The sequence below is a fragment of the Haemaphysalis longicornis genome, unplaced genomic scaffold (assembly GCF_048455015.1).
Source record: "Haemaphysalis longicornis isolate Haplotype H1 unplaced genomic scaffold, Haemaphysalis longicornis Haplotype H1 scaffold_9, whole genome shotgun sequence".
NCBI lineage: Eukaryota > Metazoa > Arthropoda > Arachnida > Ixodida > Ixodidae > Haemaphysalis > Haemaphysalis longicornis.
In genome coordinates this window covers 110,966,705-110,988,563 of record NW_027526460.1, presented here as the reverse complement: position 1 = coordinate 110,988,563, position 21,859 = coordinate 110,966,705, and the positions used below count along the sequence as shown (strand labels likewise).

General features: G+C 46.4%; 1 protein-coding gene and 1 pseudogene across 1 annotated transcript in view; both read left to right on the top strand.

The window, feature by feature from the left end:
- Nucleotides 1–19,941, top strand: part of Eif2gamma (eukaryotic translation initiation factor 2 subunit gamma) — a 42,932-nt gene extending 22,991 nt beyond the window's left edge. The window contains exons 10-13 of the mRNA XM_077684388.1: nt 1,034–1,178; nt 6,100–6,269; nt 16,335–16,507; nt 19,803–19,941. Coding sequence (XP_077540514.1) covers nt 1,034–1,178; nt 6,100–6,269; nt 16,335–16,507; nt 19,803–19,863 — 549 coding nt within the window. The 3' untranslated portion in view covers nt 19,864–19,941. The remainder of the gene's footprint in view (nt 1–1,033; nt 1,179–6,099; nt 6,270–16,334; nt 16,508–19,802) is intronic.
- LOC144152873 (uncharacterized) lies at nt 1,222–5,221 on the top strand (annotated as a pseudogene).
- Nucleotides 19,942–21,859: the final 1,918 nt, after the last annotated feature.

Genomic DNA, 21,859 nt, shown 5'->3' with positions numbered 1-21,859 from the left:
GGTCATGCAAAATGAGGTCGAGGACATTTTGTCTGTCAAGGGCCGTTGCTACCTGGCTCCGCAGCAAGGCGTCGAGGACTGTCATTGTCCCGGAGATGGTCGCTCGCAGGACATCTCGGCGGATACGAAGAGCGTCCATGACACCAGTCGATGAAGCAAGACGCTGGGGTTGCGAATACCAAGGGGACAAGGGCGGGCTTGGGCACGAGCCGAAAGGGGCGGCGGCCGAGGGCAAGGCTTCCAGGATGAAGCAGTACGAAGGTATCCAAGCCTCGCGTGCCTCGGAGCCGCTGCGCTGTCGAACGTAGATCCGCTCGCGCACCAGTTCCCGGGTTTCACGGCACCAGAAAATGTGTAGCGAAAGAGGACCAGCGTCTGGCTTCCGATACGGTGATGGAGTCGGTTAGCGAGGCAGTGAGCGCCCCTCTGATCCTCCTCTTCCTCTTCTGCTACTCCCCCTACTATCGCCCCCTGCCTGCGCATCTTTATTTCTCAACAGGTGTAACATTAAGGGACAAGAAGAGAGTGGAGTGTGTCAGGGAACAAACGGGGGGTAAGTACATGTTAGTATAAATTAAGAAGAAGAAATGGACGTGGGCAGGGCATGTAATGCGAAGGCAAGATAACCGTCGGTCATTAAGGGTGACAGAGTGGATCCCTAGAGAAGGCAAGCATGGCAGTGGGCGGCAGACGGTTGGATGGGCGGATGAGATCAAGAAGTTTGCGGGGGTAAATTGGTCGCAGTCAGCACAGGACCTAGGTAATTGGAGATCCATGGGAGAGGCCTTTGTCCTGCAGGGGGCGTAGACATGCTGCTGCTGATGATGATAACGAATTAATGGCACGGGGGAGTCGAGACAGCGGCAGGAATGAGTAGTCCTAGGCTTGTCCATGGGGCTGGCTGCTTGGCAGTGGGTGGCTCTTTCAGTGCGAGTGAACGGCTGCGGTGTAGCTGCGATGTCTGTCCCCTGTGCCGGGAGAGATTGTTGTGCCCCAGTGGTGATCCCCCTCCCCCCCTGGACAACCGCAACAGGTGGGCCAGGAGATCGAGGTGCGTCCGGGCATCGTGTCCAAGGACGACGAGGGCAAGCTGCTGTGCAAGCCCATCTTCTCGCGCATCCTCTCCCTCTGCACCGAGCAGAACGACCTCATGTACGCCGTGCCGGGGGGACTCATCGGTGAGGGGGTGTTCGCAGCTTTTCTTTGTTGTGGGATTGTAGTGGGCTTAGGATGATGTGCGGTTGGGCGAAATTCAGGGCATAGGGCACCTGGGAATGTTCGAAGGGTTTTCCACTTGGCCTGAATGCCTTGGACGGGGATGACAGTTTAGTAATGTGAGTTCAAAGCGGATGGCCATCGCCTACCACCGTGTTGCAAGGTGAAAAGGCTAACTACATGTGCGATTGCACAATTAGGAATTGAAACGTACAGCCCCGTCTATGTCTGTTGGCTGGGATAAAACTGTAGTTCTTCCAAGTATCATGAACTAACCTAGGGATATGCTTAATTGCAAATTGCAGGCAATCATGTTTCATGTTGGGCACTCATTTGGCTTTGCTGTCCAACCATGTTATCACCATGGATTTGGGGAAATTTTTCCCATGCACAGGGTTCACACAGACCCTTGAAATCCTTGAATATCCTTAAATTTGATAACACTAATTCAAGGGCCCTTGAAACTACTTAAATATAAATCAGGGTTCGCACAGGTCCTTGAAAACCTTGAAAACCCTTGAATTTAGAAGTGTCAATTTCAAGGCCTGGAAAGTCCTGGAATTTTTAAATGGTCCTTGAAAACCCTTGATTTTTCCGGAGAGAATCAATGGCCCTGTCTTTTCACAAGAATTTAAGGTGTTTGTCATGGATTTTAGGTGTTAACAAATGTGAAGAAACATTGTAACAACCAAGTTTCAGTGTATTGCGTGAAATTACAAGTTTGGTGGATTTTCATTATTACAAGGCAACATTGGGAGCAGGAACTTGTCAATCCAATCCATATCACGACACAATCCAGTGAAAGCCAGCTTCTGTTCTCTTCCATCTAGTCTGTGGACGTTTGCTCATTGCATGTTTGCTGTGCCTCATACGCTCCATCTACGTTTGCTTTTACGTGCAAATGGTGGACGTGTACATAGTTCATCCTGCCTTGAAGCAACACTTGCTCGATTTAATTTCAGCTGATACTCTTGCTGACAAAGCAGGAGATGCACGCAACATTAACTAAGTTTAGAAATCAGACAGCCTCAGCAAAACACAAAGAAAAAAGAAAAACCTCTAAATACCAGCCATGAAATAAAAAAATAAAGCTGGGGGAGCATATACGAACCCGTTAGCACCAATCTAAATGTGCACGAATGTGCTTAGGTATTGTGCAATAAAAAACGTTTGCGTTGTGTTGGAAAAGTTATAAATAATCCCAGATAAAACATTAGATGGGGACCTTGAAAATGTGTTTTCTGGTCCTTTAAAGTCCTTGAAAACCCTTGAATTTTTGCTTTTGAAGCCTGTACGAACCCTGTAAATGAGCTCCTTGTAATCCTTGAAGATTTAATGGACTTTATTTCAATAAAGCAAATGAACGATGTATTTCCGTAATTCGCACTGATTTCAAAAACGCGTTTACTGAGGAATGACCGCGAAAACAAGTAGCTTTGACAGAAGAGCAATAGCAGCAAGTTTCGGTTTCGAAACCGGCAGCGCCTGCGTCGTCTGGCAACAAATGCGAGCCAGAAATCCAATCCAATCCAACGCAAGTTATATCAACGGGTGGTCGGTACTCTGTCCGTGCGTCGGTCTCGCGCATCATTTCTCAGCGAAAGTTCGCGTTTGTGCTGTGTGCAATGCCTGCAACTTTACTTTGACAAGATGCCAGGCGGAAAGTGCAAGTTTCAGTCTGCATGGCTGGAGCACAGCGAATATCGTCACTGGGTGAGGCCGGAGACAAGCGACCCTTATCGAGCGAAGTGCGCAGTATGTCAGAGGTCGGTCGCCATTGCAACGATGGGGGAGTCGGCGTTGAAGAGCCATCAGAAAAGTGCCAAGCACCGATCCAAAGTTGCGGCAGGTGAGGGCTGCTCTTCCGTCACGAGTTTTTTGCAAGCGGCAAACGTCACAGAAACGACTTCTCAGCGGGAAAACACGGAAACATCCTCTCGAGCTGCGACCCTTGACAAAGACTGCAGAAGGCATGACTCCGTGATTGAAGCCGAAATTTTGTGGACGATGAAAGTTGTGTCTTCACACTACTCATACAGCTCCAGTGAATCAGTTTCCGAGCTGTTCCGAAAGATGTTTCCGGATAGCGATATCGCGAGAAGCTTCACTTGTTCAAAAAAAAAAAAAGTGTGTACGTCGCGTGCCATGGTCTGCGCCCATTTTTCGCTTCTCAAGTCTTGGACATGATGGAGAAATCTGACCATTTTGTTGTCCTTTTTGATGAAACGTTGAACGAATACCTGCAAAAGAAACAACTTGATGTTCACGTGAGACTGTGGAACAATTCTGAGGTGACAACAAGGTATGTGACATCGGCATTCATGGGCCACAGCACAGCGGACGGACGACCTCATGAAGAATTTGACGGAAGCGCTGGCGTCCTTTCCGATGAGCAAAATTGCTCAGCTTTCAATGGATGGCCCCAATGTCAACTGGAGTCTTTTCCACAGGTTCCAGCAGCACATGAAAAATGACTTCCAAGTTCAGTGTTCGGATATTGGATCGTGTGGACTTCACACAGTGCATAATGCCTACAAAGCTGGAATGCATGCAACTGGCTGGCCAGTTGACGCATATTTGTCCAGCTTATTCTCACTCTTTCATGATGCACCGGCCATGCGTGAAGATTTTATTCGAGAGACAGGGAGCAGCGTGTTTCCACTTCCTATTGTACCTCACCGTTGGATCGAGAACGTGCCCGTACTGGAAAGAGCCCTGGCCACATGGGAGCACCTGAAGCAATACACTGAAGCAGTGAGTGACTGCAGGCTGCCCGTGCCAAAATGCAGAGCATATGAAAATGTCAGTGCTTTTCTAAATGACCAGCTTGCACTTGCAAAACTGAACTTTTCCCTAAATGTTGCCATGGTTGTGCAGCCTTTCCTTACTGTTTTTCAGAGTGATTCTCCCAAGACGTTTTTGCTGGCCAAAGAACTTGAAAGTGTTCTGAGGAGCCTTCTGTCAAGGTTCGTAAAGTGCTCTGTAATGACAGAAGCCACCAGCATCACGAAGCTGCTGCGAATTGATGTTGAAGATGCTGCCGTTTACACAAAACTTGAAAAGGTGGATGTTGGACGTGCAGCTGAGAAGATTTTGAAAAGCAGTAAAGCGAACGCCAAGTGTATTCTTGAGTTTAGGTACGAGTGCCGGAAGTTCCTCGTGAACATGATCCTGAAAGTCATGGAGAGAAGTCCTCTGAGGTACCCTATCATTCGTGGGTTGTCATGTTTCGACTTCACAGAGATGTCCAAGACAGACACGTGCCTTGGGAAGCTAAAAATTGTGCTTAACTGCCTAATCGACAACAAGCTTCTCTCTGAGCACAAATGAGACATTGTGTGCACACAGTACATTCAGTTTTGCCTAGAAAACGGCATGAACTAAAAAACTATGAAAAAGATCATGAACGTCTTGACAGTTTTTTTGTGCGGCTGCTGAAGCACAATGCTTCTTTCTCGCAGTTATGGGCTGTGCTGAAACTTCTTCTCCTCCTGAGCCATGGGCAGGCCTCAGTGGAAAGAGGCTTCAGCGTCAACAAGCAGGTTGCGGTCGAGAATTTGGCAGAGCTGTCGTATATTTCTCAACGAGGTATCTGCGAGGCTGTGAAAATCCATGGCGGCCTGCTGAACATTCCAATTTCAAAAGAGTTGAAGGCATCAGTGCGCCAAGCCCGGCATAGGTATGCTGCATACCTAGACGAGCAAAAGAAACAAGCACTGTCACGGCAGGCAACTTCAAAGAGAAAAGAGCTCGAGCAAGAGCTCGATAGCATGCAAGAAAGTAAGTCAAAGCTTCAAAAAACTCTCAAGTGCCTGCTGGAATCCGCGGACCGTTTTCGGAAGAAGCTGAAGCGAAAAACGACCTCACCTACTTAGTCAAGGCAAACAGCTTCCGTCGAACTGCTAAAGAAAAGGAGCTGGAGATAGCTTCTGTGGAAAAAGAAATCCATGCGAAAACTGTGCTGCTTTCATAAGTCTTGTAAGCAAATAAAATTTTGCTAACACTCCTTGAATTTTGCCCATTTTCATCCTTGAAATCCTTGAAAAGTCCTTGAATTTTCAGTCAAATATTCTGTACGAACCCTGCATGCAGCATGAATGCATATAAGCACAGATTGGGTCTTATTCAGGTGCTTCTAATGGGTGTACCATACCGTATTTTCGCGCGTATAACCCGCACCAAAAATGCGAAATTTCAGTGGCAAAGTAGGGGTGCGGGTAATACACAGGGATTTTCCTCTAGTGTAGCTTCACGGCAATGCACGTTGTTCCGTGAAACCTACGGAGTAACACTAAGCCTTCCATGGCAGCGATTGTGCAAAACATACAAGGACAAGGAAGAAAAAACAAGGACAAACACACTCTTAACAACTAAATTTTATTAGTGAATTGTGACTTTCGCCTTGCAGTCAGTGTATTCTACTTGCTAAATGTACGCTTTTTCAGTGTATATAGTATGTGATGTGTTGCTTGAGCAGTAGCTTTGGTGGAGCCTCTCCTGTTTCAAATGAGCGGGCAATACGCGAGGATTTGTTTTTCTTTACCGCCGGGCTGAAAGTGGGGGTGCGGATTATATGCAGGGGTGGGTTGTACGCGCAAAAATACGTTATGTGCTTTTTTCTCTTTTCATTCTCCTCCAGGCTGAGCAACTGATAGAACTGAAAAGGTATAGGTAGCATATTTGTAGCCTGCCAGTCTTTTTGCAGAGCACTGGATGCATGCTTTGGAGCGGCGCCTTGAAACAAGCGTAACCCGATAAGAGTTTTTCATTTTCGCCTGCAGCTTGCATTTCTGTGTTTGGTTGGAAGAGAGTCGCACCAGCCGAACAGTGCGTGATTTGGAGGACCGGGGTTGTACCAGGTGCGCGGACTTGTGTATAACGCAGGTGTGGGCACCAAGATCGACCCGACGCTGTCCCGAGCTGACCGCATGGTGGGCCAGGTGCTGGGGGCCGTGGGTGCCCTGCCCGACATCTACATTGAGCTGGAGATCTCGTACTTCCTGCTCCGACGCCTGCTCGGAGTGCGCACCGAGGGGGACAAGAAGGGGGCCAAGGTACGCGCTGTGTAAAACGAGCTGTGTGCAGAAAGCACGAAGGGCTGCTGCACTGTTTTCAGGACGCTCGAGTAAAGTGCAGAAACATGCTGGCCCTCAGCTGTGGATTGCAGTGTGCTGAGAGTACGGATATACCGTATTTAGTCGCGTAATGACCCCTTCCCCATACACACACACACACACACACTTCTTGAGAATTCACTCTCTTGTCACCTTGCATAAAAAAATGCGGCGGGGACATGTTTTTATGTTGGCATGGTTGCTGATGCCGTAGACGATCGCAGTAACTTGATATCATGCCGCAGTACCGTATTTTCGCACGTATAACCTGCCGCTCCACAGGGGTGAGACAGCTGCACATATTGCGCAGTTTTGATACAAATTTGTTTTCCTGCACCAGGCTGCTCCAGAAGCTTAAAAATTGCAATGATTGTGCCAAACTGCTCCAAAACAGTCTGAGAACCAAAGATTTTAGCACTCCCGTCAGTTTCAGTGGGGGAAAAATGCTTACTGATGGCATAATTTTCGAGGACCCCCAAGTTGATGCTATTTGCAAAGGTTTAGATCATTCAATAAAAAACCCACATAAAATTGTCCCTGAAATAGCTTTTTTGAAAGTCACAATGTTGGGTTGCACATGTTATATTCTGTGCATTTATTAAAGGGACAGACAACCGATTTTTGTCGCGTATATGTTCTCTATCCCAAATGAAAGCCGGCGTTTTATTTAGCCCGGTAACCACAAGCAATTTCTAAACAAATTGGCGGAAATAATTTTAATTTGGCAGCAAACTTCCTGAAATCGGAAGGGTGGCGGTTCGTAGTGTCGAAACTTGACACTACAATATGTGTCCCTGTCACGTGACCTGCAAACCCAGCAGCTACTGTAACTGCTGAAACGTGTATTTACGCATTGAAAACCTTTTAACACAAGTATTTGTACAAGGTTAAATTGTATATGTATTTCTAAACATTAATATTTTGAAAATTTTAAACACACGCCGCCCGCCGCCGCAAGGTTGCTCTCAGTGTGGCTAACTGAGCCTCCATGCCCAGAATCAACGGCAGCGTTCTGTAAACAGACCCCGTGAAGGAGCTTTGACGATTCTGCCTGAGTCAGGGGCGTTTGTTCTGCCAAAATAATTGATTTCAGTTTCCAAATACGCCAACGGCAGCTTTAAAAAAAAATGTCGCGCCCGGGGAGAATTGAACTTCCCGCCTCCACAACCTGAAGCCAGATTCTACCTATCGTCTGTCCCAACAGATGGCGCATTTGTGCAAAATAGACCGTTGCATTAAAAACACCCATAAAGGAACGGGCAAGCCTGCAATCAATTCAAACTTTTTTAGCTGGAGACAAGTTTTTAAATACCGTTTTTCATTTCGCATACAGAAAAAAGTATGTTGCCTAGCTACTCCATGTCATGGTTGCCAGCATCATTTTTGGGAGGGACACATACGCATCGCAGATCTAAAAATTTCGATTTAAAAAATTCTAGGGCGTTATCAGCAAAACCGTTCCTTGTCTAGGGGCTTTAAGGGGGGACGCGGCTTTCAACTTCGGAAAAATGACCAAAACATCGTTTTTTTGAAACCCACATATTCGGCTTCTATGTTTCCTATTCTGTGCGTCTGCAAAGTTTTTACGCTGAAAAGCGTCGCAAAGTGGCATAAAAAAATACTTTTGTCAGGCGCGGTGACAAACTATCAGCGCAAAGGGGCGAAAAAACGGCAATTTTCGGAGCGCTCTATCTCCGCAACGGTGCCACCGGGCGCGGCCATTTTGATATGGTTAGATCGGCCGAGCGATCGTCTTTCCGGTTCTGCTCGTCTCTTTTATCTTCGTTCATTCACAAACGCACAAACGGCAGAAAAGAAACGACGCACAAACGAAGCTAGAAATAGATGCTGAAGCGCTATTGGTCCCCGGTCGGGGCGCAGAACAACGACCCTCCTTGATTGGATGTTGCGGGCGCAACGCAAGATGGCGGCCGCCTGAGCTGCGTAGCGAGCGGATTGAGTTCATTTTCGCCGCTGCGCTCGGCCGAGTTTCTGTTCTATCTGTGGTATTCAACACGGACATTATCGCGATGGGAATGCCAGAGATAACGAGCCGGATTACGGGAAGTTGTGTGGCTCGAAAGGCGGAGGTCATCGAACGCTTCGTGGTGCGCGTGACTCTACCGTCGCCAGACCCCGGAGGGTGACGCGGTGTGCGCGCTTGCGATAGCGGTTCCTGAAGTGAACTTTTAGTCGGATTTGCGATGTTTACACGCTTAGTTATTGCTGTGTTTTGACTGTGGGCTCGCTAGCCTTGAGAAAGAAACGGTCGACGCGTCAAACGCTGCGGCGCGCACGGCATAGCCGACGCGCATTGGAGCATCACATGACTGGGCAACCGGTTACGATTGAACGCCAGTAGTTGTAATTATGCCTGCGACGTTAGATTTAATCTTAAAAGCGACCTGACCAGCCATATCAGGTATAATCAAAGTTCGATATGTCGCGGTAAGCGTGCGCTGCGATGCGCGCGAGCCATATCGCCTTTCTTGCGCAACGTTTCCCGTGCACTTGTAATTTTCATGCAAACAGGTTTGAGTTAGTAATATAGGAAGAAAAATATGCTCTCTGCGTTAAAAATGTACGTTACTGTGGCAGCATTTAACAGTGATTTTTTTAGGGAAATTATTGATACCATTGCTCAGGGCATACTGGCTGTGCTGCGAGAAATATTGGATGCCTTGAATGTCAAAAGTAGTAAAAAAATATGCTCTTGCATTGAAGTTGGGAGTTATGCAGAATACTCTACCAAGCTTCAAAGTAGCTCATTTTCATCCTTGTGGTATGCAAACTTTTGGCAATGAACACCTGCACATGAGTACTAAGTTGCTGTGCCAGGCAAGATAAAACATAAAAGAAGCCAAAAATGTTCAAATTTAAGTAAAAAAAAATGCTTAACTTGTTGCCATGGTGACAACACTGCAAAAGGAGGTTGTCCAGTGCGATACAGCCAACCAACTAACCTACTTTGCATTGAAAGCCCATTGAAACCCATCTCCCCTCCGTTTGGTTTGCAAAGGGGGGTATGTACTCTTCACGGAGGAGCTGAAAATGATGTTTTCTGGAAAGAGAAAGGCTGTAAAAGGCACTCCAATTTCAAGGCAAGGCCTTCCAGAAGCCCCATGTTCAAAAGGACATGAAAGGCTACAACCGTGACGACTTCTGATATGTGAAACCTATGTTGCAACTTCGGAAGCCGTTTTCTCAAAACAGTTTTTTTTGCCACCTGTGTCGCTTGTACCAGGAATTTCTTCATGACCACTGGGTCTATTTTGATTCCGTTTCTTGCATTACATTCCTTGATGAACTGTTCAGGTCGTGACACTTTTGGTTTCCCAGATTTGTTTTTTGTGATTTTTTATTCAAATAATCATTCACAGTTGACATGCCTGTTGCACATTAACCTCTAAAAAAATGAAAACTAAAAAACATTGTGTTGTAAAAAAAAAAATTCTAAAACTGTCACGACCTCGTCCATTCATTTGGGAATGCAAAGCACTTCGAACAAGTTTTCTATCATGTTTTATAAGCCGCTCAAGCTCGGTACAAGCGGAACAGAAAGAAAATTTCATACATAAAAAAGTTTTCAAAATATTCCTTTGAAATTTTTATAGTGTTATCACAGAAGCATTTCCAGTTGCTGTGCCAATTTTCATCAAAATCCACAAAGAAATAAAAAAGTTGATTTTGAAAGCCACGTCCCCCCTTAAGTGATGCCCTTTCATTTGGGATAGGGAATATATACTCGACAAAAATCGGCTGTCTGTCCATTTAAGTTTTCCCATCAAAAACCATTGCGAAGTCCTGTAGAAAAAATACTAATGTTTACTGAAGCGACAGACTACTTGTTGAAGTTTATGAAAAAAAAAAAAAACGGCTATTTTTGGAGCGCCGTATCTCCGGAACGACATTACTGGGCGCCGCCATCATGGTGTGGTGAAGATTGGAAAACATGACCGCTGGGCGAAGCAGTTGCTCGTGGTTCAGGCTGGTTCACTGTAGTTCAAGCAGGGCGCTCTTTGCACATTTCTACCGTGTTTTTGGTTATGGGGGTGGCTAGGTTTACATTTAGTCGTTTGATCTGTTACGGGAAGTTGCGCGACTCGAAAGACGGAGTGAATTCGCCGTGTTTTGGCCTTGAGTGTGAGGCGCGCTGCGTGCTTGAAGGGAAATTTCAGACTCATTGCGGTGTTATGCAACGCCGAGTTATTGCTGCCTTTGATGGCGAGCTTGCGAGTGGCAGGAAAGGAGGGTCGACACTGCAGAAGGAGCGGCGCAGGCTACATCACCGCAAAATGTTCAAGCTCGGGCTATTATTGCATACTAGTAATAATTATTCATCTATCTGAAGTGAAATTTAATGCCAAAAGGGAGGTGGCTAAACATACCAACGTTACTCAAATTACGATTGTAGTGAATGTGCACTTTGGGGATTGAAATGGGAGGGCTGGTGGGGTGCAACAACTGTCACTTCGTTTTGCACCGCTTTTGCCGTGCTCTACACTTGTGCACAAAGCTGAGTCAAGGATTACAAAAATAATTATTTCGGTATTCTCATGATAGTAAAAATTACTTACGAGTGCTTAGGTTTTCAATTCGTTATTTTCAACGGCACTCCACGCTATCTATGCATAGAGCCTAAGAATTTAAAAAGTGTTTGTAAAAAGGTAGTGCAGTTTGTACCTTGTGATATAATGGTAGAAAAAACTTTGTTGAAAGGCTGTTTCATTGTTATGTACGTTCAAAACCGCCTAAAAATTGCACCCCCCCCCCCGAGTGTCAAAAAATTTGATTTTTTTTTTTTTGCTCCTAAGGTGACGCAAGAAATGTTGTTATGGGGGGGGACACTGGCCTTGAGGACATTTTTGTTATTTTTAAGCTATGTGCCTGAGATTTACACATTAAGTGTATTCATGCTAAGCATAAATATGCAGTCAGTTCTCATCTATGTGGTGTAAGTTAAGAGTTGTGCAGATGTGAGACAGCTGCTCATATTGTGTAGTTTTGATACAAATTTACCCGCCGCGGTGGCTCAGTGGCTAAGGCGTTGCGCTGCTGAGCACGAGGTCGCGGGTTCGATTCCCGACCGCGGCGGCCGCTTTTCTGATGGAGGCGAAAAGCAAAAACGCCCGTGTGTACGAGATTTCGGCGCACATTAAAGATCCCCAGGTGGTCAAAATTAATCTGGAGCCCTCCACTACGGCGCGCCTCATCGCCTGCGCTGCGTTGGCGCGTTAAACCCTACAATCAAGAATCAAGTTTTGATACAAATTTGTTTTCCTGTGCCAGGCTGCTCCAAAAGCTTGAAAATTGCAAAAATTGCTCCAAACTGCTGCAAAACGGTCTGAGATTCAAGGATTTTATTGCTCCCATCAGTTTCAGTGGGGAAAACTTCTTACTGACGGCATAATTTTCCAGCACCCCCAAGGTGGTGCTGTTTGTAAAGGTTGAATTGATTTGATCAATAATAAAAAAAACCGCATGAAATTGTCCCCGAGATAGTTTTTTTGAAAGTCACAATGTCAAGTTGCATGTGTTATATTCTGTGAGTTTTTAAAGTTTCCCATCGAGAACCACGGCAAAGTCCTGTAGAAAAAATACTTATGTGTACTGAGGCGACAAATTACTTGTGCGAGTTGATGAAAAAACAGCAATTTTCCTAGCGCCTTATCTCTGGAACGATGTTACTGGGCACCGCCATCTTGGTGTGGGGAAGATTGGAAAACATGGTCGCCGGGTGAAGCAGTTGCTCGGCAGAGTGCTCTTCGCTGATTTCTTCCGTAGTTTTGGTTAGGGGGGTGGCTGGGTTCACATTTAGTCGTTTGATCTGTTGTGTGAAGTTGTGCGACTCTAAAGACGGGAGTTAATCAAAACAATGTGGTGCCTATGAATTCGCTGCGTTTCAGCCTTGAGTGTGAGGCACGCTGAGTTGTTGCTGCATTAGACAGCGAGCTTGCGTGCGGCAGGAATGGGGTGATCGACACTGCAGAAGTGGCGGCGCAGGCTTTCGTGATCAGGTGCGGGGACGATGCCAAAGTGCTGGCGCCGGGATGGGGGTTCAGAAAGAAAACCGCTCCCCTCCTCCTCTCGCTTCGTGGAAAGCGACGCAATCGACAAGTTTTCTGAGGGGTGGACAGGATGCGAAGCACATCGCGGCTCGCAGTGCCTTGCTGGAAAAGCCAGTACAGGACCGACATGAGTAAAGCCAGCACAAAATATTGCTGTTCGCAAGGAAGATATGCATCGCCGGCCGTCGTACGATGTGTCCGAGTTGCAAGTGGGAACGCACCTCAAAGGGGCCATGCAGACAAAATACAAGTTCATGTTATTCGAAAGATTTCGTGTTTTATAGCTCCCCCAATGCTTGTCCCGCAGCAAATGATGCCGTAATCAGTGAGAAATTAATCAATTTAGTTTAAAATATTGATTCTCCCGCCAAATCGTGTGCTTTCAGGACGTCAGCAATGAAGTCATAAGTGCGCGTATTACTGCAAACGTTTACTGAATCATTCGGCTCTGCAGTCTTGCTTACCAGCACCTTACCACAGTCCTCCCAGATGGCACTACCATTGATTGATTGATTGTAGGGTTTAACGCGCCGACGCAACGTATGGCACTACCATACCCACCTGTAAACCTTTGTCCGCCGTTGCTTCATTTTTGGCCGTCTTTGCACTTGGCTTGTTTTTGTTACGGTAGAAAGTAATCGTTTCGGGGAACACGGGGTATGCTCAACAATCGCTTACGCCAATTGGCCAGTGTTGTTTAAGGGGGACGCGGGTCTTAGAATGGTCAAAAATGGCCAAAATATCGATTTTGAGAAAATCCAATGTTTGGAATTATTGTACCTTCAAGCACCTGCCTTCAAAATATCAAAGCGAAATTCCATCGGGAAATACTCTAAAATCATGTTTTGAAACGCCTCGGGGGCCATGAAATGCCCCGAATTGGGCAAAAGTTGCTTCAAATTCCCGCGCGCCCCGCGGGCGAAGCAGCCGACCGATCGCCGCCGTCTTGGTCTTGTTTTGAAGCTTGTTTCTTTGTGCGCATTTTGCGATATCTCAAAATGGCGTCGCTTGAGTGCCCCCTTGCCAGTTTTCCGAAGGCACCTTCTCGGCCGCCGATTGGCTAGAGCGGGCGTGCGCGGTTTGAGTTCGCCATACGACTCCTCCCATTGGTCGGCGCGACTGCTGTCATGGCGGTCGCCATCATGGCGTCTGCTATGCGCGTCTGACGGAGTCCGCTCTTCTGGCGCAGCACTGCTTAGAGCAGTTTTTTTTTACAGTTTCTTTTAATTCTTCCATCGCGTACTTTCGTACTTTCGCCAGGAGACGTACGTTTGAAGAAGACGACTCGTCATGCGTACGGGAAGCGAAAGCGTCGTCCGCCTATCCCAAAGTCGCGTGGTGCGACTTCGGGCTGCTCGACTCTGGAGGATGAGAATCGTTCGCCGCCTCGTATTGCCTCGCCTGCCCCATCGCCTGACCAACCACCTCCGGAATCCATACCTGGTCCAAGCACGTCTTGCCGGCTTGACATGAGGTATTACACGGCGGAGGAGATTGCCGCACGTACGGAACACGCGGACGAGGTCAAGCGCGGAATGGAGACCAGGTCAGCAACGCAGTAGAAATTCGACCTCCTTGAAGTGGATTTGGCACACTCAGAGGAAGAATCCGGCACAGATTTTGTCTTAGTGGATTTTGCAATGCTGAAGGACCTTTTTGCACACGTCAGGTGCAGCAAGTGTGGGCTGGTGGCGCCGGATTTGAGGAAGGCTGACCGGCAGTACGGCCTCGCCGTGAAGCTCGAGGTGACGTGATCGGTTTGTGAACACCGTGTGGAACGTTTTTCCTCACCAAGGACCGAAGGATCTGGCAATATCACTCCTTTTGAAGTGAATATGAGGGCTTTGAAAAGTATTCAAAGCATCGGGAAGGGGGTGACTGCTCTGTCAGATTTTTGTGCTGGTATGAACTTGTCCCACAGAGGCCTGCACCACAAGACATTCCAAGCGCACTTGAGGAAAGTGGTTCAGGTTTGCGAGGACACTGCAGCAGCCTCTGACGCTGATAGTGTGCGTGCCGTCAAGGACTTGTACTCGGACCTTGGTCAGCTGCCAAACAACATAGATGTGATGTTTGATGGCACGTGGATGACAAGGGGACGGTCGTCACACATTGGAGTGGGCTGCATCATTGAAGTGTACACCGGCTTGGTGATTGATCATGTAGTCTTTTCTAAGTTTTGCTTAGGTTGCGCCATCGGACCCAAAGCTTCAGATGAGGGCTACAAAGATTGGCTGGCAGAGCATGAGTGCCAGCGAAACATTGACTGTGGTGCAGGACGCATGCAGGTAGAGGCAGCCCTTATAATGTTCAAGCGCTCGCTCTCCAAGAATGGGCTGTGGTACACAACCGTGATGTCCGTCCGATGGAGATAGCCGCACCATGCACGGCTGGAAGGAAGAAGGCGTCTATGGGTTTATCCCCACAGGCCAAGAAAGTTTGCCTTTCGGCTACATTTATTTTCCCCAAAAGGCTCTTTTGAGTGCCAACAACATGATGCATTCGCGGACAACGCACTGCACAGTGTCCCACCCCTGTATCCTCTCAAACTTCCAGCATAAAAACTGCGAATGAAATAGCCTCACCAAAGAACAAAAAAAGGGGGGCACCTAAAGCACGTTTCACCCTTACACTTCTGCCGTACCCAATATTCTGGGTACCACAGTGCACTGTAATACATGATGGCACTTTACAAAGGACTGTTGCAGTTTTCACGATGCCAGCAAGACACCACCAGATTTCACAACACTAGCAAAATGCCAACTGATTCGAAGTCGATAAATTTTGCTAAATTCCTGATGGGGTCCGTTACTTGGCGTTTTTGTATCTCCAGTTCTAGTTGACATTTTTGGAATCCAAAGACAGATTTGAAAATGGGAAGAACACGTCTTTTTTACTGGGAAATTTTCAAGCTACACTACTGACGGTTCATCTCATAACACATGGCCAAACTTCAAATGCAGTTTTCTCGGTTGCATATTTTTGGTCACTTCCCTCAGCCGTACGCAGCTTTTTGGAAACTTCTTTTTGCTTGATAAGGTCAATCTTGGTACCATTTTTTTCAGTACAGCCTGAGGCAGCCGATGACATACTTAGTTTTTCTGTTTAGGCTACGCATAAATAATGACTTGCAGTTATTTTGACGAGCCAAAATATCGAATACTGCCATCTTTTGTACTTGACATATTTTTTTAGGATGCCGTGACTTTAGAGAAAAACAAAGAATGTCATCGGGTATGGGAACTCTCTGGCTATCCATTCATGTAATTAAAAGCGACAAAATGCAATGCGAAAGTTCATTACAGCTGCGTAAGAAATTACCTAATTGCAGTTTAGACTGTATGATAACTTTTGAACTAACAGCAGCAGCTCAAATATAATTGCCTATTTGAAATCTACAGAGAAAAGCACATCCTTGTGCAAATTTTCATAAGTTTCTACCCATAAATAAAAAAGTTAGTTTTAAGACCCTCGTCCCCCCTTAAGATAACTCCAAAGCAGCAGACGGCTGTGCAGCTAAAACAAGCATAGTGCGCCTTATACCAACAGCAGTGCTCATTGGTACTTCTATGTTTACGTGTATTTTCGTACCTTCCCATTGTTTACCCCACCATTATTACTGCTGTAAAATGAATGTGCATTACATTCAAGCACAAATAGCTCGTGGGGCAAGCTTATAAGCCGTGCCTTATTTGCGTTTGCTTTTGCCGGCCTCAGCCAATCGCACAGCTGGGCATATGACATCAGAGTTTCGATTGCGGGAACTGAGCTAGTGGGTCGCATGGCCATTCCCTTTTTTCCTAATTATATAGCTTATTTGAGTGAAGTGTGCATTGAAAGTGGTGTCAGTATAATTCTAAAGAGGCAGTCTTTCGAGTGAACCAAACTTGTGTTTTGTCTGCATGGCCCCTTTAACCGGCGAACCCTTGCCGTGCAGGTGCAAAAGCTGTCCAAGAACGAGGTGCTGATGGTGAACATTGGGTCGCTGTCCACGGGTGGCCGCGTGCTGGCCGTCAAGGCCGACTTGGCCAAGATCAGCCTGACCAGCCCCGTGTGCACCGAGATCGGCGAGAAGATCGCCCTCAGCCGCCGAGTTGAGAAGCACTGGAGGTGAGTCCCCCACGTGTGTCCCCCCCAAGTGTAATATGAAGAGTATATTAGGTGCTCACGTTTAGATGCATTTCTTTGTAAAAGCTGGGTGTCTAATTACAACCATGCACCATCAATCCCTTTGGTAAGGGTTCAAAGAGCTATTGATCAGCCTTGCCTGACAACCAGGGAGGGGCCACCAGGGTGGCACATGGGTCTTTGATGAATGTCTTTATCGCTGCTGAAGTACATAGTTCTCAAAGAATTAACAATTGCCTCTTCGAAACTGAAGTACATTTTATTTGTAAACCAGGATTAATTGATGTGGAACAGACATGTAAATGGAGCATCCATGCTATGGTAGTGGAGCAGCAACTAACTTCAAGGAAATGCATGATAGTTAGGGTTGTTCATTTTTGGGTTTTATATTTTTTTTTAAATAGGGGGTAAAAATCGGGTGTTATTTTTCGAACTGATAGTCAGGGAGAAATCGGGTTTTCTTGTAACGCCATTCAGAAATTTGGGTTTTTCTGGGTTAAATCAACAGTTTATTGAAGAGGGTGTCACGAGCTTTTTAACTCTAATGCGTTTTAAAAGTGGTGTTTATTTCAAGCTGGTGATCGGGGGTACATCAGCATTTTCTAGAAAATGCACTCCAAAATAGGCCATTTGTTTAGAAATGAATCAATAATGATGACAGCAACAAGCATTGATAACTTCGTAAAATGAAACATTTTATTCGCGAAAAGCTGGTCACCAATTTTTCACTCATCCATGTTCAAATACATTATCATCTGCTTGCGCAACTTGTCGGTCTTCAGTCGAAATCTGCCTGACCGCTGAACGTATCTCAACTGGGAAAAAGTTCCCTAGACAACACAGCTTCCAATAGCTACGCTCAACAATGTCGGTGCAGCGTTTGCCAGCCTAAGGTAGCGAGTGGTAGTCATGCAAATAGTCATGCAAGTTTGGAAGCTGTGTTTGTGGGGCTTCCTTCCAGCAAGTACTGATTGAGAATGGTGGATCACCAGCGCACGATTGTGCGGATCGCTACTTGGAAAAGGTCCATTCAGGGTAAACACGGATTTTACCCGATTTTCCTGAAACATGTCCAGGGTGTAAGAATCGGGTCCAGGGTTTAAGAATCGGGTAAAATCTAGTTTTACCCCAAAACGAGCACCCCTAACAATAGTTTGAAGCAGGGATATTTTCGAGGTAATTTGTATCGACTGCTTTCGGGATATTTTGGTAGCATTTACACAATGCAATCGAGAAATTCCTAAACTAGCGCATAAATTATGCTTCTTGGAGCACGGGTTCACAGTCTGTAATTTTTTGTGGAGCTGATTTGAAAATTGTAAGGCTGCGAAGTGGCTGACGCACTCTGTAGTGTCCGACACACTTTGTAGTGTCGTAGTGTCTGACACACTTCTGACACTCTGCGCAACACTTCAAACATACGAAGTGTCTGAAGTGTTGCCGAATACATTGGTCACAGGGGATGTTTAGACTATGGACGCATTGAACAAGAGCACCAAACATTGAACTAGCAGAACCTGAGGTTACGGCGCACAGAAACTGTGTGTGTTGCCCTACAAATAGCCTCGCAGCCAACAGAGAAATTCTGACGTCAAACAAAATTAGACGTCACCTAATTTTGCTGTGAATAGCCCAATGTAGCCTATATAGTAGTCTCGTGAGCCACATCTCGGACACATTAGATGGGTCTGGGGGCAGCAGCTGTATGGGTGGCAGACAGCGATAAAGAGCAGTCGTCCAAGTTATAGTACGAATAGCAGACGGGTTTCACATAATGTGTACCATATAAACCGGAATATAGGCCGAGTTTTTTTTCCAAAAAAATCCGCACTAAAGTCACCCCTCGTCTTATATAGCGGTCATTGGCAGAATGTAAATCGTTGTCTGGCGACAATGTGCAAGCGTAGTCCATTGCCAATCGCCATCGGCATTCGTGTCGGACTGCTCTCTCGCTCTATCAGGCCTTTATTTGATTTCGCTTTTCTGTAGTTTTTCGTCTTTTACTCGTCTATTACGCGTGCGTGCGTACATTTCTGTACGTCTCTGTTCCGAGATGAGTGGCGGCAGTCGACGCCAGTTCACCGCGGCGTTTAAGCTGACGGCGATTGAGTCACCGAGCAGAATGGGAATATGGCGGCGTAACGCCAGTTAGGCATTTCAGAGAAAAGTGTGCGGTACTGGCGGAGCCAGAAAGCTAAGCTGTGCGCGTGCAACCCCGAAACCGATCGTTCTGTGGACGTCAAGCGGTGCAACCCGAGTTGGAGAACAAAGTGGCGGACTTCGTCCGGGAACTTCGTCCGGGAACTTCGCTCACGATCGCTCCGGAGGCCATGCGCAGACCGGCTCCGCGAACTGTACAATGAGTGAATAGCCGGCAACAACCAAAAGACCTATACGGGCCGGCTGCGACCGTGTCAAGCTGGGTGTCCTTCTCTGGGCAGTCGCTGCCCGACAACATGGTTACACGAGCGTTCAGGAAGTGCTCCATCAGCAACGCGCCTGATGGCATGGAAGATGACAGTGCGAAGCAGTCATCCTCGAACGACTCTGAGAGCTCGGACGAGTGACTTCGGCAGGCATAGTGAGTGGCAGTGACGGACGGGCGTCGAAAATAAATATAGACATTGTGAGTGCGCTTCTGTGCCGAATTATTTTTTTGTCAACTTTTCCCACCTCAAGGTAGGGGGTCGACCTATATACCGGGTCGACCTATAATCCGGTTTATACGGTATGTGCATGGGTAGATTTGCATTTTTTGTAGAACTTTTTGGCACATGTTCACTTTTCGTTTGTTGTTTACACTGAAATTGGTGTCAGGTGATTTCCTTTTTCGTTTAATTTTGAACTGATAACCATATTTGCACATTCCAATCATGCCAATACGGCATGCTTTGAACTGTGACACTTTAGTGAGATTGGCTTCTCGTAGCATAATTGGAAAATGGAGTAACCGAGACCTTCACTACAGGGCTGGGCCGTGATCAAGATCTTGACATGGCTACAACTCTTATTTCCTTGTTTCCTGCCGCATAACCTGCCTGTGTGTAGCTGGTGGGGTTATGGAGAGAAAAAGGTTTGGGATTAAGCTAGGCGAGATATCGCCACATAAGTTGCACATAGAGGCATGTTTCATCGCCATGCAGAACATTTTGTACCACTGACTGGTACGTAAGGTTCACGCTGTGTTTTTTAAATACTCCCAGAGTGGTATGTGGATGTTCCGCGGCTGACGCTTCAAATGGTGTGGCATAGATTAACAGGCATGCTCTCGTTTCAGGTTGATTGGATGGGGTCAGATCCGACGAGGCATCACTGTGAAGCCAACATCGCAGGAGTGAGGACTAAAGACATCAGTATCGATATAATGTCAATTGTGTCTTTTTCTTTGTTTAGAAATAAACTGAAAAAAAAAAAGATGCCCCCGTTGTTGTGCACTCTGCTCAAGCTGTTATCTAATTAATGAACTGAATTCAATTAAAATTGGTGCCCACATAGAGTTGACACAGACGAAGTAAAAAAAATTACTTGGTAGTTACCTTGTGTAGCTTTGAAGTTAATTCCTTAATTAACTTCAATTAACGAATTAATTAACCTTAATTAATTAACCTTAATTAACGAATTAAATTAATTCCTTAATTAACGAACTAACAAAGCTTAAATTTCTGCAAGTTATTGTGTCTATGTATTCACAAAGATGTACTGTGCAATTAAGAATTTTTTAAATTCTTTCTGGCCCCCGTAATTATAACAAAATTTTAAAACCATATACTGATTTTCAGCATCTGCAAATTTTTTTGCTCATTTGACAGGGCACGATTGTTATGCCAATTTTGTTGACATTTACTGAGGCTACAAAAATAGATTTATTGTATGCAACAACAACATAGATGAGATGAAGTGCTACTATCAACTGAAATCTTATTGAAACAACACCGCTTATATACAATAACATGCTGTCACTAGACACAAAGGAGATATCAGGGAGCCTAAAGTCTAATACATTGTCACTTGAAACACTAAGCTATTTTACTCCAGTTCGCCACGAGCCTATAGATATTGCAGTTCCTTTGGTGACTGAAACGGACGGAACGCTGATACAATTGTCACTCAATCTAAGAATTTCCGCGGCTTCTGTAATTTCTCGGGTAGTCTGCTCTCTGTATCATCCTACTGCCGCATTCCGGCGGTGTGGCTGCAGGCCGCTCTTTGAAGAATGCATTAAATATTATCGTGCGGATAGCTACAGCCTCAAGGGCAGTGTTTAGAGAGGGTGGCATGCTAATGATCTCCGGGCGGCAATGGCCACACCGCCCAAAGAGTGCGCAGCCAACCCTGCCCTTTCTGAATACCATGTACCTATTCAAGAAGTTTTGTTTGCAATTAAGGTGTCTTTCTTGGAGACACATGACACTTGACTGATTAGCATGCAGCATGGCATACGCATCATCAAGATATTTCTGTTTTGTGCTCTCATTACAGTAAAAGCTCGTTAATTCGACACCCGTTAATTCGGAAATTCGGATAATTCGGACGGCTCTATTGGTCCCGGCCAAAGCGCTTGTTAGTCTATGGGGCCAAACCTTCGTTAATTCGTCAGAATTCGGCCCCGCACCGCTTAATTCGGACAAATGCTGGTCTCCTGACCAATGAAGAAATTATTAATGATGTCACGGGCGCCCAGGAAGACCACAATTCTGACAAAGAGTCATGCGAGGAGGTGCACCCGCGACCTCATCGCACCTCACGAGAAGTCTCGGAGGCGCTTTTGATCTTGGAGGACGTTTGCCTGAGCAGTTCCGACAGTTTGCGTGCTGTTGGCACTTGAAAGAGTTGAGAAAAATTGTAATGTCAGCCGGAATCTGCGAAAAAGCAGACGACTATTACAAAATACTTCAGCAAATAAAGCTACGCTTCTCCAACGTGATTTTGATATTGTTTTTCCTGTTCATTCATTAATTCGGCATTCGGATAATTCGGACATTTTTCCCGGTCCCGCGAGATCCGAATTAACGAGCTTTTACTGTATTTACACTGAACAATGACTGGAATGTTGTGTACGTGTGTATGTGTTGTCTTTTGGAGCTTGTACTCTCGGAAGGGGCTTTTTGGGCCTTTCTTTTGGCTTGGACGTTGGAGGCCGCTCCTTGCGCTGTGTTGCAGGCAGGAACGGCCCGACATCCATCTCCTCGTCAGGTGTTAGGGGGGGTGCCAGAGAGACCGCCCCCTGGACTTGGCACCCCTTCAGGTGCCCTTCGTTTGAGCCGCCGACGGCGTCAGGAGCGCCACAGGTGGCATGGGCGGTACGGCGGGGGTGGGAGCGAATGCGGGGCCCTG